The 14,550-nt window shown below is 49.4% G+C and overlaps 1 protein-coding gene across 6 annotated transcripts; it reads left to right on the top strand.

Moving 5' to 3' along the window:
• The first annotated feature begins 742 nt into the window (after positions 1 to 742).
• Positions 743 to 11,443, top strand: ST3GAL5 (ST3 beta-galactoside alpha-2,3-sialyltransferase 5). 6 transcript variants are annotated; one of them, XM_044448281.1, is made up of 9 exons: positions 881 to 1,010; positions 1,181 to 1,215; positions 2,431 to 2,550; positions 2,994 to 3,115; positions 6,457 to 6,571; positions 7,426 to 7,769; positions 8,282 to 8,468; positions 9,877 to 10,035; positions 10,804 to 11,443. In XM_044448281.1, exons 4-9 carry the CDS (start codon positions 3,072 to 3,074, stop codon positions 11,071 to 11,073), a joined length of 1,119 nt encoding a protein of 372 aa, XP_044304216.1. In that variant the 5' UTR covers positions 881 to 1,010; positions 1,181 to 1,215; positions 2,431 to 2,550; positions 2,994 to 3,071; the 3' UTR covers positions 11,074 to 11,443. The 6 variants fall into 6 exon arrangements, with proteins under 6 accessions (XP_044304219.1, XP_044304214.1, XP_044304218.1 ...); XM_044448279.1 differs by lacking the exon at positions 1,181 to 1,215 and having other exon boundaries at positions 875 to 1,010; XM_044448282.1 differs by lacking the exon at positions 881 to 1,010 and having other exon boundaries at positions 1,178 to 1,215.
• The last annotated feature ends 3,107 nt before the right edge of the window (positions 11,444 to 14,550 follow it).

Here is a 14,550-nt window from a genome sequence, read left to right as displayed (position 1 = left end):
ATATGGACGGGGGTTTTGTTCCGTCAAAGAGGGCACAGCATATAAGCCGAGGAGTGAATGTCACCCGATCGCTGGCTGGAACGATCAAGGAAGTTACTACTGTTTACTGGCGGCCCAGTATATTCAGAAGGTCCGGTGTTTTTGCGAATGGCTCTTCGACCCAGCAGGGGCTTCTGTTATGGCGGGGCGGGGCGGGGGCCGCAGTGGATTTTCCTCCCTCCGCGGACACTACTATTGCCTTGCATTCAGATGCAACCTTGCAGGTCAGCGCCGGGTGGGGACAAATCCACGCGCGCACGCGGGCGCCCCCATTCACACGCGCATTCGCCCCGGCGCGCGCCCGCCCCCGCCCCCCGCCGCGTGCACGGCCTCGCCGGCAGTCTCCCCCTCGCCCCCTTCCCCACCCGGCGCCTTCGCCCGGGAGGAAGCCTGCGGCGCCTGTCCCCGAGGAAGCGCTCGGCTGGAGACGCGGCTGCCTCGAAGGGTTAAGCCGACCGAGTGCCGCTTCCTAGAGGGGCGCGTCCCTTCTAGGGACCGGTGGCAGCCGGCTCGGCCCTGGGCTCATCGCTCCCTCTAGAGGCGCGGAGGCCGCTCCGCAGTTCGGCGGGGCGGCTCGTCGCGTCCCGCTTTCCCGCGCCAGGACGCCCGGGGAGGGGGCCGGATCCCCCGCCTGCGATTGGCTGGGCCGGCCGCCGCGGCGCGTCATCACGTGGCGTGGCCGGCGCCGCCTGAGGGAGAGCGGCCCGCGCGGACCCCGGGCCTTTTTCCGCGGCCCGATGCGGAGGAGGCTGGGCGAGGCCCCCCGCAGGTAGGGGCGGGGCGGGGGCGGGCGACGCGCGCCTTGGCCCCAGCCGGGGCGGCCCCGCGAGGCGGCGGGTTCCCCGGGCAGAGTTGGTTAATGAGGCAGCCGCAACGAGTCCGCAGCCCGCTGCCTGCGGAGATGTAGCGGCAGCGCGCGGCAGACCGCGGCGTGAAAGACGAGCGTGTTTCTCAAGCTGTTCACGTGCCGGGTGAGTGGGAAGGGGCTGGTCGGGCGCCGGGAGGAAAGAAGAGTCGGTGCCAGGCGCGCCGCTGTGGGAAGCGGGGCCCGTCAGTGGCCTTTGAGGTTTCTCCGGGGCTTCCGCGTCATGCACGCATGTGTTTACTTTGAAACGTTTGCACCCCCTCTATACCAAAACAGGTCTCAAGGCGGCTGTTTGAACCGTTTTCATTTGGGTAAGATGCATCCAAGGCTTGCGACCCTCTGACTTTACTGTTGCGAAAGTGGCGAGCAGCCCTGGAAAGCCCCTTCCCCGCACGGGGCCAGCGGGGCTTTCCGCCACGTTTCTACCAGTCCCCAGGCCACACATCATGTACCAGGTGGCCCAACGGCAGGGGCTGATCCTGTGCGGTGCACTAAATAGGGCTGGGAGAGGAGGGATTGCTAGACAATGCCGCATTCTTGCATGCAAGCTTCTCCTAAGTTCACATCAATTTGCATAGCAGGGCTTTCCCTGAAAGATCAGTGGGACAGTAAGAATGCGTGGGTTGCAGAGGTTTCTTTCTCCAGTTTCGGGTTCTAGAGGGTTAAGAAATAATGACCCATCAGCTGGTGCTCTGTTGAACTGCAGCCCAGAAGTTAGAAATGATGGTGACTTGCAAGGGCAGCAGTGAAGGAACTAGAAAAAATCATCACATGCGGAGATCCAGGCCAAGATCCCCCACGCAAGATTCTGGTCGCTGTGTATGGGTGTGAAAGCTGGGCCGTGAAGAAAGTGGACAGGAAGAAAATGGATGTCCTTGGGACGCGGTGGTGGAGGAGAACTTTGTGAATACCCTGGCCTGACAGAAAGATGAACAAGGAGGTGCTAGATAAAATCAAGCGGAATTGCTCTAAAAGGAAAAACAACAAAACGGCAACTGTTGTAATGTCACTAGAAAGCACGACTCCCCTGGAGAATACAAAGCTAGGAAATGCTAAGGCAGGAGGAGGAGGAAGAGGGGGCGGCGGTGGCAGAGGAGGAAGAGGGAAGATCAGCTGTGAGATGGGTTGATTCCCAAAAGGGGACCACTGCCATTTTTATTTTGTGTCCCTAGTATGTATAAATAGTTTTGTAATTTAAAAAAATAACAGTCAAGCTCACCGATGTGCTTTTTTGCACAGTCCAAAATGGGAAGCTTTGCCAGGACAGGGTCCTTGGAGATGTCGGCTGAGTGAAGGAGGTACCAGCCATGGACATGGACCTTATAGAGCTGCAGAAAGGGTTGCTTGCTTGTTTGTTGCTTGTTTATACACATATTTATAGGCTGCCTGTAACTGCCGAGGCCTTCCTAGGCAGCTTTTACTTTGCTTTCCCCTGGTGTGTTTTGACAATGCCTTTTTTTGCATTTGTATGACAGTCTACTATGGTAACAGTTTGATCCAGAATCTCTTTGCCCCATTCTTCATAGGTGGGCTGATTTATTTACCATATCTTGCAAGTGTTAGTGCTAAAGTCATCACAGGAAGCATCCCTTACATGGAACTAGTCCACTGACTGACTTGCTCAGCGGTGTCTGCTACACTGACAGGTATCCACTCGCTCATACATTTATTTCCAGAAGAAACAATAGGAAAGGAAAGCGGGTATAGGAGGGGAAAGTGCCGAGGGTCTGTCCACAAGCATAGCGTATGACATCAGCAGTTACATCCATTCATTAAAGAGACAGGCATCCGCTCGCCAAGGGTTCCTTAGCAGGCCTGTCTGGATATGCCTGCCTGCGAAGCGGTCGTGCTGCCGAGGTCGTTCCCCTAAGGAGTGTGTACCTCCTCTCAACAGAGCTTAGAGGGAAGGGTACAGTTTGGGCCGACATTGCAGTTATGCCTTCATTGTGTTGTTACCAAGATAACTCCCAAAACATTGAGTGGGGGGGGAGAGAGAGAGGGGAACAAATGCTTTTCTGAGAAGTAAACAAGCAGTTTACTTCCCAGAAGTAAAAAGTACCCTTTAAACACAATGTGTTTCCCGTTGCAGAAATGCTGAGTGAAAATAGCTCTGTATGCCTGAAGAAGAAATGCTTGTCTTCCGCACCACACACTGAGCCACTTGAACATGAAGATGAAAAGGCCAAGTGGGCTGTGCAGAAGCGCTTTCAAGTAAGTGTCTCTGCCCGTGATATCAGGTGTAAATTCTTGTTAAGGTGCTGATTAGTGTAGTGCCTTAAGGAGTAAAAGCCTGTTGTTTTAAATCCTGTATTTGCCATCAAATCCTGGAATGTCTGAATGTCTGCAACCCTTTTGCTAAGTGAAAATATTAGGAGAACACCTTGTATTAAGAACATTTATTTATTTATTTAAACAATTTCTATGCCGCCCCATTCGCAAAAAGCCTCAGGGCAGCTTACAACATAAATAAACAATTATATAATTAACCTTAAATCCGGAAACATCTCAGCACGTACATAAAAACCCAATAAATACAATCAATAAATTAACAGTTAAAATAACTTAAATAAAAAGGTCTTGGCCTGGTGCCGAAAAACAAATAACGACGGCGCCAGGCGGACCCCATCTTAATATCTTGTTTGGGAATCACAGCAAATATAACTCTGCCGCCAAAATGCACATAAAATCTTTTGGAAACTTATCAGGGTTTTCGAAATTTTCAGAAGGCCCAGGGTAGCTTTCCTTTCCATCCCAGCTTGCAGTGAAGGGACAAAAGTGACACCTTTCCTGTCTGCTGTGATCCTTGTCACCTTGGAGAAAAGCTCCCATTGGCAGAAATCTCTAAAAGTGGCTTCGGATAGAGAAGTGAGTTTCATCAGGATTGCAGCTGGAGAGCAAAGACTTAAACTTCCCTTCCTGCCTTCTGCAGTCCTAGAATTCTGGCTTGCTGCTGCATCCAGATGTTTCCTCTTGTCCTCAGACAAAGCTGATTTTAGCCTAGATATTTAGCTTACAAGGTCAGCAGCTACATGTCTGAGTTCTTATAGAACTCTCATGTGTGTGCCCCCTGGATTTTATGATTTATTTTAATGCTTAGCTTGTCAGCTATCCTAGGATTTAATCTGTTACCCCTCTTAAATTAGTTACTTAGACACTATGCTGCCACTTCCAACAATCCTAAATCTTCAGACATCCTGAATCTTTTACAGTGAAGACTGTTGTACTCTGCAAATTCTCTTTCATGTTTTTAAAAATTATTTTTAACAGTCTGGCTGCCTTCACAGCTAGTTTCCTGCTTGTGATAATGTATATTTAAAAATGCGTATAGTTTGTCTTTATTTTTAACAGTTGCATCGCGTTTTTCCTACTTGCTTTATTGTCACTATCCTTTTTAATGGATAGTAACATAAACCATTAAATAAACAATAAACCTTCTTGCTTTATTGTCAATATTCTTTTTTTGTTTCTGCTCCTTTTTGTTCTAAGAAAGGGAGAGTCTCCATGTGTGGAGGTTTATGCGCACTGAGGGTGTGGGGCAGAAGACTGGTCCTCTGCTTTGTTCGTGCAGGAACTAGTTTGCAAGCAAGGAAGGGGATGGACCTGCAGCTCCTACTGGAGGCCAGGCAAAGAATGCCTTCCCTTCAGTAACTTCCTGTGCGGCTTAAGGGGCGAAGGGTGGCTTCTTTTCAAACATGTGAAAATGGTAGATGCAGTGAGTGGTTGGAATGGGCGTGGCGCACTTCCAATGAACAAGCCCATCTAGTGTAGACTGATAGCAGACAATACTTTTAGAGGGCGTAGGGGGTATTAGCAGTTCAGAAATGTAACATGATTCCCTCCTTTAAAAAAAAAAAAAAAAGGATGGGGCTCCTTTACATGAGTGAAATTTCATACTCTGGAGTATCTCAGAGGGGAAAACCGGGTCAGCTACTTTTATAAGGTTTATTTATTAGATTTACATCCCTCCCTTTTTCTTTTTTAAAGAACTCAAAACGGCCTGCATCATTCTCTTCCTCCAGCTCTCAGTCTTATCCCCACAACAACAACCCTGTGGGGTAGGTTGAGCTGAGAGTCTGTGGCTGAGCCAAAGTCACCCAGTGGGCTCCATGGCGGAGCGGGGACTCGAACCCGGGTCGCCTGAGTCCCAGGCCCACACTCTGACCTGCTTGGGTGTCTTAGATGGCCAGAGCAGCAATTTGGCCTTGCCTTGTCATTCACAGTAGCCATGTGCACTGGGGAGAGAAGTGTAACGCCCCAAGTGGTGTGAGCGACACCAGCTCCTTCCATTAACTCTGGCAAGGTGAGACCGAGATCCCAGGCGTCCGCGTCCACTGGCCTTCCTGTCGGATGTGTTTCTAGGCAAACCTGCTTAGCATTGATGGGCCAGTGGCAGCTGTGCTTCCTAAATCGATGAGGAAGTTCAGATACCGTATTTTTCCGTCTATAAGATGCCCCCATGTATAGGACGCCCCCCAAAATTCAGAAATCACTATTTTAAACACTAAATAGAAGACATTTTTATTTAGTGATTGGGCAACGTGTGCATACCAGTGCTATGATCTTATGCATCACACTTAGCTCTGAGCAAATCACTCTGTTCAGCCTCTATCACATTGCTGGTTTCTTCTTCTTCATTTTCATTTTCAAACGTCTCAGTTTCCTCAACTTCTGCTGCCTGCTGAGTCACTGTCTCTACGCGTGTATATGAGATCATCCTCCGTTCCATTCATGGCATTGCTGAGTCCACATTTCTTAAAGGACTTCACAGTCACCTCTTGTTTGATGCCAAGGAGGAGGTCCAAACTGTCTCTCTGCAGCTTTGTTTCCATGCTCTTTTGCATAACTGATTACATCCAGTTTAAATTTTGCAGAGTAAGGCATTTGCATTTTTATGGGCTCAGAATGCTCACGACATTCCTGCTCCCTGTCGCATCTGGGCACTGGCTGCACACTCTCCGCACTCTCTGACGTCAGTTACATAAAGCTCATGATGGGAGGAAGCCTATGAGCTTGTCTCTGCAATCGGAAGTTTCGCTCATGAGGCTAGTTTGCAGAGATAAGGTATCGGCAGTTTTGCCACCATGGTTCTCCTCTCGCCCTCCCCCCCGTGTATAAGACACCCCTCCATTTTTAGGTAAATATTTTTAAGGAAAAGTATCATATATGGAAAAATACGGTAAATTCTTGCATAAGCACCTCTGTACATCCTGTCTCATAGATCTTTGAGACCACAGCTCCCCAAAGAATGAAACTATTATAAGAAGCAAAGGGTTACACAGGTAAAAAAGCTGGCAGAGAAATTCCGCATGTTCTCGTTTTTTAAAAGCAGGTTTGTCCAAGTGTGTCCCTGCTGCCACCACCAAAAGTGTCCTGTTTTCAGTTGCAGAAAATGGCATGAAAACTAAAAGTACACATACTAGTAAAATCAAGCAAGGTGTTTCTGTTTGCCGAAGTGTGAATACATATATGGAATACCTTTTCTTGTAACCTGATACTTAAAAATAGAATTTTTGAATCTGGAGTGATCATTAATGGTACCTCCTTTTTTTTAGACCCATCATCCTAGTTGCGATTGGCTTTTGCATCCTTTACACAGTCAAGTTAAATTCTGATTCTGGGAGGTGTGACATGGCAAGAATCCATTATGTAAACACTGAATATGCCAAGGTGGGTTATGTATGTCACTTTATGTGCAAATGTTATGTGCAAATGTTTCTACAACATAATATTTGGTAGAGAGTTTTGCTACAGTTTTCCTCATGTACTCCTTGTTTTTAGTATCAAGGTATTCTTCAATGAGCTGTGCTGGATCAAACCACTGGATCACCCGGTCCAGCTTTCCGTTCACATGGTGGCAAACCAGTTGCCCACGGAACCCTCCAGCAGGAGCTCTGTCTTGCCCAAACCCCTTAGCCACTGGCATATGCAGAGTCCTGTCCCTCTGATAATGGACATAGCCACTAGCCAAAAGGGAAGCCTTCTCCTCTACAGATTTGCCCAGTTCCCCTGTCAAGCCATGCAAATTGACGGCCATCGCTGCACCTTGTGGGGTTGAATTCCATGGCTTAACCACGTGCTGTAAGAAGAACACCCGGCTCTCTGAACTCGCGTGTAAATGTGGTGCAGGGTGGCTGGGACAGGCAGACGGCTGCGGAGGGAGGGAGGGAGGAGCCCTTAGTCTCCCCAGGCTGCCCTGCCAGGCCCCAGCAGGCCACCTGCTCTACCCGGGCAGTACTTGAAGAGGAGCACACGAACTGGTTGGTTTGGGGCCCACAAGCCGGTTGCACCCAAGCCTAACTCAGGCCACAGCAGTGCTGCTGCTGCTGTCCCACGAATGCTGTTTTGGGGAGGAGGAGAAGGCTGAGGAAAGTACCAGAACAAAAGCAGGGCGGATGAAAAAGTTGGGGGTGGATTCCATCCTGCGAGTCCAGGGTGAGGTCTCCTTTGGGGACTGATGGTCACTCTTTGTGCGCCTGTGCCACGCGGATGTTCCACGGAAGGCCTGCGTTTTATTCCTCTAGAAAGCCCAGAAGTTTGCCCAGCACGTCCTGCAAGCGGAGTGCCGACCGTCTTTCGTGAAGAAAGAGATGAGTCGGTTATTCATGCAGAAGTACAGTATGAACGTCCCTCCTTTTACAAGCAAGCACATAAACGCGCAGCAGGGTGCCTTCAAATATGAACCACCCTTTGGATTTCACAAGTTTTCAGAAAAGCTTCGAGACCTCTTGGAACTTTTGCCCGAGTATGACTTCCCAGAAAGCTTGCAGTCAGCACCCTGCAAGCGTTGTGTTGTTGTGGGGAGCGGCGGGATACTTCGTGGCTTGGAGCTGGGTCACGCCCTCAACCAGTTTGACGTTGTGATAAGGTACATTGTGTTTTTTTCTGTTGGAGGTTCTACACTGGAGCTAGTGCTAGAAAGCAAATGTGCCCGTGTCCCCCTGTCAAAGCCCGTGTCCTCCGTGAGGAAGAGCCTGTGACTGAGTGTTTCCCAGTTAGGACCATTTGAAATTAGTTACATAGAAACAGCGCGAGCCAGAAGGGGTCTCCCAGGGCATCTAGTCTGACCCCCGGCTCCAGCCGGCTCCGCTCACGACATGCCCCCCATGTGCCTGTCCAGCCTGTCCTTCAACACCCGCACCGATGGGGCCTCAGCTACCTCCCGTGGAAGCCCATCCCATATCCTATGGGTCCTAACCGTCAGGAAGGACTTCCTGCCATCCAACTTGTTCTGTTGTTATGTGTAACTTAGACCTTTTGCAAGGCCAAATTAAAATTGAGGGTTACTCTTTGAAAAATATGGAAGGGTCTTAGGGGGGGTTTTTTGGAAGCTCTTTTTTTAAGGCTTGCACTAATAGGTTTGATTTGCTTACTTGGCAGATTAAATAATGCACCAGTTCAAGGATATACAGATGATGTTGGTAATAGAACTACCTTAAGGCTGACCTACCCGGAAGGGGCCCCCTTGTCTCATCGTGAATATTTCCCACAAGGGTTGTTCGTTACTGTTTTATTTAAAAGTGCTGACTTTGATTGGATTCAAGCAATGGTGAAAAATGAAACATTGGTGAGTAGTCTGTGATAATGCGCCTTCTCTTAACATTTTGGTTATATTTTGTTCAGGGAAGTCTGGAGGGCTTCACTTGATCTCATCACATGTGTGCTGATTCATTGCCATATATTTTTCATTTCTGTGTTGCCCCACAGTTTAAAACATAAAATACAGTATAAAATACAGTATAAAATGTGCATAGTTGAAATAAAAGGAAAACTCGAGCAGGCCCCAGCAGCAGTACAGAGTTGTAAGATAAAATGCAGAATTTAAAACAGTGCAAGATTAGAATTCGTGGGAAAATTCCAAGCTTTTCAACTGGCTCCAGGGGGAGTACAGTATGCTTGCCATGTGAGTCTCCCCAGGAAGTTAATTCCATGGGGTGTCACGGGAAAAGGCCCTCTTCCTGCCAAGGTTGTCATGCCCGTAGTGAACAATCCTTCAAGCCCTGCCCGGTAAGTCAGAATGCCTGTGGGCACTTGACGGTTTTCTTCAGAGGCATGTGCCAGGTGAAGCGGAGAGTCCTGACACGCAGCGCTGTTGGAAAATGCATTGCTAGAGAATGAGCTGATTTCAGTCACTAAACCCTGTGGAGCAGGATTAAAACGTCAGCTGCCTTTTTCCTTGCCTGCCCTATAAAAAGAAGCGAGAGTGGAATGCTTGAGTGACTTGGTTACAGGCGTGGCTTTGCATTCCGTATCCTTGACCAGCCACCTACGTCTGGAACGCAGCAGCTTTACTCTTCCAAGAGAGAGCCTGCAATGCGACCTGTTCTGCTTGAACAAGAAATAGATAATATGTCGCTGTGATAGTTCTCGCTTGTGCAAGTTGCAGCTTTCTCACTTAGAAATTCAGGGAAGTTGCTCTGGGGAACCAGTTCGGCCGGCCTTCAGTAGGTTTGAAGGAGGAGCAGTGACTCACATGTTACTCAGCAAAGCCCATGTTTGAATTGTGTCCAAATACCCACATCCAGCACTCCCCTGTATCGTGAGGAGCTGCCCTAAGATACAGTGGAAGCAACGTGAGGTCGTAGGGCCAGGCAAGCCAAAGGGAAATTGCAAGCAAAAAGGAGCCTGGGATTGTTGTGGATGCCAAGCCGAACGTGAGTCAGCAGTGTGGTGTGGCTACGAAAGGCCGGTGCCATTTTGGACTTCCTGATCCCGTGCAGGACTGGCTCCCCTCGGCTGAGCACTGGTCAGCCCTCATCTGGCGTGCTGATCCGAGCGAGCCTGCACACAGCCACTTGGGACAGATGCAGGCTCTGGGAAGGGTCCGGAGGAGGCGGGAAGGCTGATCCGGGGGCTGGACACGAGCCCCCTCGGGAGAGTCACGCATTCCCCACCCCGCTCGGGCCGTCAAGGTAGCAGCATTCACTGTGGATTCCAGATTTCGTGATCACCGGGATGCCTCTGCTTTCCCTCAGTCGCTCTGGATGCGGCTCTTCTTCTGGAAGCAGGTGGCGGAGAAGATCCCTGTGTTGCCGAAGCAGTTTCGCATCTTGAACCCAGTCATCATTAAAGAGACCGCTTTGGATATTCTGGAGTATCCCGAACCTCGATCAAAAATTTGGGGATGGGATAAGGTGAGCGTGTCTTTTGTGATGAAGGAATAGGCTTTCTTTTTTCCTATGACTGTTGAATCAGTAAAATGACAGTACTCAATTATTTTGATTTTTATCCATACAAAATGACTCTTTGGGAGACTGAAAGACCTCTCTTTTGGGAGCAGGGTAGATTCTTTATTTATGCTCTATCTAGTGTGAGATTCAATACAGTTCCTAGTGCCAGAATTCATATGTTTCTGCAGCAGAAGGAAGGAGAGCATACGGAATATGGCGTAATTTCATTCACCCCTCAGTTAGGTCTGGCCAAAGAAACCCCCGTAGTTCCTCAAGGGAAAGCTCTTACTGCCCCTAGAGGTGCCATAAGGATACTTCAGAGTCCCAGCTCTGGGGCTGGAGCTCTCCGGCCTTGGCATGCCTAAGCAGAGCTCCGATCCCCCCCCCCCGCACCCCCTCACAGCCAGTGGGAGAGCACTGGGTCAGAAAATGAGCTTGGAGAAGGGCAAAGGGGGTGGAGAGGGGAGGCCAGGATTTGGGACATTCCAAATGGCTCCAGCCTTCTCCCCCCACCTCCAAACGCCATCCCCGTGGAAATGGCCATCTAACAAAAAAGCAGGGTGGGAGGAGTAGTTGAGGAGGAAGGCGAAGGTCCCCACTGATGCCCCTGTCGCTTTCCTCGGCTGAGCGAGTCCTTTCGCATAGAGCCTGCGACGTGTGGAATCCAACCTGTGGCCGTGAGACAAAAGAAACCAGCCCATTCAACTTGAAATGCCTTTTTGTCCCACCCAGAATGTGCCCACCATTGGCGCCATAGCAGTGGTTATGGCCACACATTTATGCGACGAAGTGAGCCTGGCGGGGTTTGGATATAATCTCAGCCAGCCGAGCGCACGGCTGCACTACTTCGACCGCCTGTGTATGGCGTCGATGAACAGGCAGACGATGCACAACGTGACGACGGAAACAAAATTTCTTCAGAGGCTGATAAAAGAAGGTGTTGTGAGAGACCTCAGTGGAGGAATACACTGTGACTTCTGCAGCAAAAAAGCTCGTGACTAAAACTCCGTCCCAGAACTGGATCCCGCATGTTTCTGTAAGTTCATCCTCTCAAGTGTTTCCACTGCACCAGCCACCCGAAGAACCACTGTAAAGCTGCTGTAATTTTTAATTTCATGTTTAGCTGTATAGTATTTTTTAATATATGTTATAATAATAGTTTGCTTACCATAAGAATTTTGTGGGCAATTGACACTTTGTTGGTATGTTATCTGATGTTTGGAAAGAGAATCAAAACCTTTATTTTATAAGCTATTATATTTAGATGTCTGATCGTCAGCCTAACGAAAGAAAGAAAACCTTCTCCAGTGTCAGTCCATACCAATGCAATGGAAATATTTTTGGTTTGGGAATATGAAGTTATTTAAGTGGATCTTGGCTGTGCGAAATGTACGTAACAGAGTCAGTGGACCAGAACACGCTTCTTCTCTGACATGCTGGGGAAATGCCACCCCTGCTCCCTTTTTTGAGGCCGAGGCCTTTAGCAGTTGCCGAGCGTAGCAGGTGCTGTGCTGAATCCAAGACCTGCCCTGCTGAGTGGATTCAGTGAAGCAAGCGGATGATCATAACCTTATTTATTAGAGTAATACTTAGGCATTAGAATATTTCAAGATTTAGCCATGTGTCTTTCTGCCCCATCCCTCCAGCCCAGTTTGGGCATTGTGGTACTTGCGACACCTTCCCCGCAGGACCCGCCCCTCCAGAGCAGTTCTGACCTTCAGGTTTTGACATCAACGCAGCATGGGATCCAACCGCAGAGCGACGATGAGCATGAGCGTGGCGCTGAATCCCCCGTTTCCTCTTGGGAGGTAGCAAGGCCTCATCTGACGATCGGCTCTGAAGGAGGATGCCCCCCCCCACAAAAACTGAATTTGTTTTCCTCCCTCCGATCATTTAAGAAATGGTTCCTTTCATTTTTGTTGTTGTAAAGCTTACCTCTTTCCAGACGTGGTATGTTGTGTGTGCCATCACGCAACAGATGGGACAGGGACAAAGTGAGTGCACGTAACGCACACGTTCGTGGTCCCTCTGCAGTTTCTAGCACCTGCAGTAGGACTGCTCTCCACCTCCTTGTTAGATGCGTGAGCTGTAGGCGCATCTTGCGCGGATGCAGCTGCAGCAGTTCCACTCTGCCCATTGTGAAGAATCACAGAAATGTGAGTCATTTTTGTCTGCGGCCTGTGGCCTTCGCCCTGGAAGCCAGCGTGTGGCAGCAATAGTAGAGTGACCAACATACGTAAGTGGGACCCGTGGCAAAACGTTACAGTATTTCTCGCCCTCGGCAGGAATCCTGTCCGGAGCGCCAGCCCGCCACGCCTCCTCCAGGATGCTGGAAGTCTGCAGGGTGCTCAGGCTGGCCAGCGACATTCCCTGGATTCTGGAGGCCACAAAGCACGGCCAGAGGGAGCCCCTCCTCGGAGGGACTCGTGGAGATGACGCTGCCCCTGCGGTGTTTCCACAAGGGCTTCCCACAGCCATTTTTAAATAAGGCATGGGGACTGTACTGAGCTCCAGAAATTGCAGCGGAAGAAACCTCTTTGCAGGAACCTCCCCAGTAGGTTTCTGGATCTGTGCCAGAGTTAATTAAACAAAACATTTCTCTTGGGGCCGATCTCGTCATGCCAGATGCGCTTGCTTGCCCTGTTCCTGTACCGGGGGTGTGGGGGAGGGTGCTTACCTTTGCAGAACGGACCATGCAGGGAAGGGATGCCCAGGTGCTCTCCCCCTCCAAATGGCCCCTCCAGGCTCTGTTGCTTCACGCAGTTCTCGCCCTCCTGCCTCTTGGAGCTGACTGCAGGGGATGTGCTCCCGGTGGCAGGCTTGCTGCGCCGTCGTGCCCTTGATTGCACTGCTGCAGCTCCCCGGGAGGTGCTTACAGACTGCTCGAGGAATCTTTTCGTTTTCTCAATACCTGTTAAGAGGGGTTGATCAAGATACTTAAGTCTCCCTCCCCCACAAAACTAAGGGAGAACAAATTTTGTTCAGGTGTCTCTAAGTTTGAGAGCAAAATGGGCCTACCTCAAAATACATAAGTGGTTTCTATACTTAGAGCATTTGCTAGGCACAGAGAAACATGTTCTTCTTGTTGTTGTTGTTAGTCGCAAAGTCATGTCCGACCCATCGCAACCCATGGACAACATTCCTCCAGGCCTTCCTGTCCTCCACCATCCCCTGGAGTCCACTCAAGCTCATGCCGAGTGCTTCAGTGACTCCATCCTGCCACCTCATCTTCTGCCGCCCCCTCCTTCTTTTGCCGTCAATCGTTCCCAGCATCAGGGTCTTCTCCAGGGAGTCCTTCCTTCTCATTAGGTGGCCAAAGTAGTTGAGTTTCATCTTCAGCATCTGGCCTTCTAAAGAGCAGTCAGGGTTGACCGGTTTGATCGCCTTGCGGTCCACGGGACTCGCTGGAGTCTCCTCCAGCACCACAATTCAAAAGCATCAGTTCTTCGGCACTCAGCCTTCCTTATGGTCCAACTTTCACAGCCATACATTGCAACTGGGAAAACCATAGCCTTGACTATACACACTTTTGTTGGCAGGGTGATGTCTCTGCTTTTTAGTATGCTGTCCAGATTTGCCATAGCTTTCCTCCCCAGGAGCAAGCGTCTTTTAATTTCTTGGCTGCAATCCCCGTCTGTGGTGATCTTGGAGCCCAGGAAAATAAAATCTGTCACTACCTCCATTTCTTCCCCATCTATTTGCCAGGACGTGAGAGGACCGGATGCCATGATCTTAGTTTTCTTAAAGTTGAGTTTCAAGCCAACTTTTGCGCTCTCCTCTTTCACCCGCAACAAGAGGCTCTTTAGTTCCTCTTCACTTTCTGCTATTAGAGTGGTATCATCTGCATATCTGAGGATGTTGAGATTTCTCCCAGCAATCTTAATTCCAACTTGTGATTCATCTAGCCCTGCCTTTCTCATGATGTGCTCTGCATATAAGTTAAATAGGCAGGGTGACAGTATACAGCCTTGCCGAACTCCTTTCTCAGTTTTGAAATAATCTGTGGTTCTGTGTCCAGTTCTCACTGTTGCTTCTTGACCCGCATACAGGTTTCTCAGGAGACAAATAAGATGGTCTGGCACTCCCATCTCTTTAAGAACTTGCCACAATTTGTTGTGATCTACACAATCAAAGGCTTTAGCATAGTCATTGAAGCAGAAGTTTTTCTGGAACTCCCTCGCTTTCTCCATGATCCAGCATATGTTGGCAATTTGATCTCTAGTTCCTCTCCCTCTTCGAAATCCTGCCTGTACTTCTGGTAGTTCTCGGTCCACACACTGCTGGAGCCTAGCTTGCAGGATTTTGAGCATCACTTTGCTAGCGTGTGAAGTGAGTGCAATGGTGCTGTAGTTTGAACATTCTTTGGCATTGCCCTTCTTTGGGATGGGAATGTAAACTGACCTTTTCCAATCCTGTGGTCACTGCTGAGTTTTCCAAATTTGCTAGCAAATTGAGTGTAGCACTTTTACTGCATAGTCA

The sequence above is a fragment of the Varanus komodoensis genome, unplaced genomic scaffold (assembly GCF_004798865.1).
Source record: "Varanus komodoensis strain SLA01 unplaced genomic scaffold, ASM479886v1 scaffold54, whole genome shotgun sequence".
Taxonomy (NCBI): domain Eukaryota; kingdom Metazoa; phylum Chordata; class Lepidosauria; order Squamata; family Varanidae; genus Varanus; species Varanus komodoensis.
This window is presented reverse-complemented; position numbering and strand designations above follow the sequence as displayed.

What these genes read in the sequence shown, in the direction of transcription:
- ST3GAL5 (XM_044448285.1), top strand. Translation starts at nt 2,996, where the DNA reads ATGCTGAGTGAAAATAGCTCTGTATGCCTGAAGAAGAAATGCTTGTCT. An exon ending in TAAACACTGAATATGCCAAG is followed by an intron (nt 6,572 to 7,425) that starts GTGGGTTATGTA and finishes TTATTCCTCTAG; the next exon opens with AAAGCCCAGAAGTTTGCCCA. An exon ending in CAGTTTGACGTTGTGATAAG is followed by an intron (nt 7,770 to 8,281) that starts GTACATTGTGTT and finishes CTTACTTGGCAG; the next exon opens with ATTAAATAATGCACCAGTTC.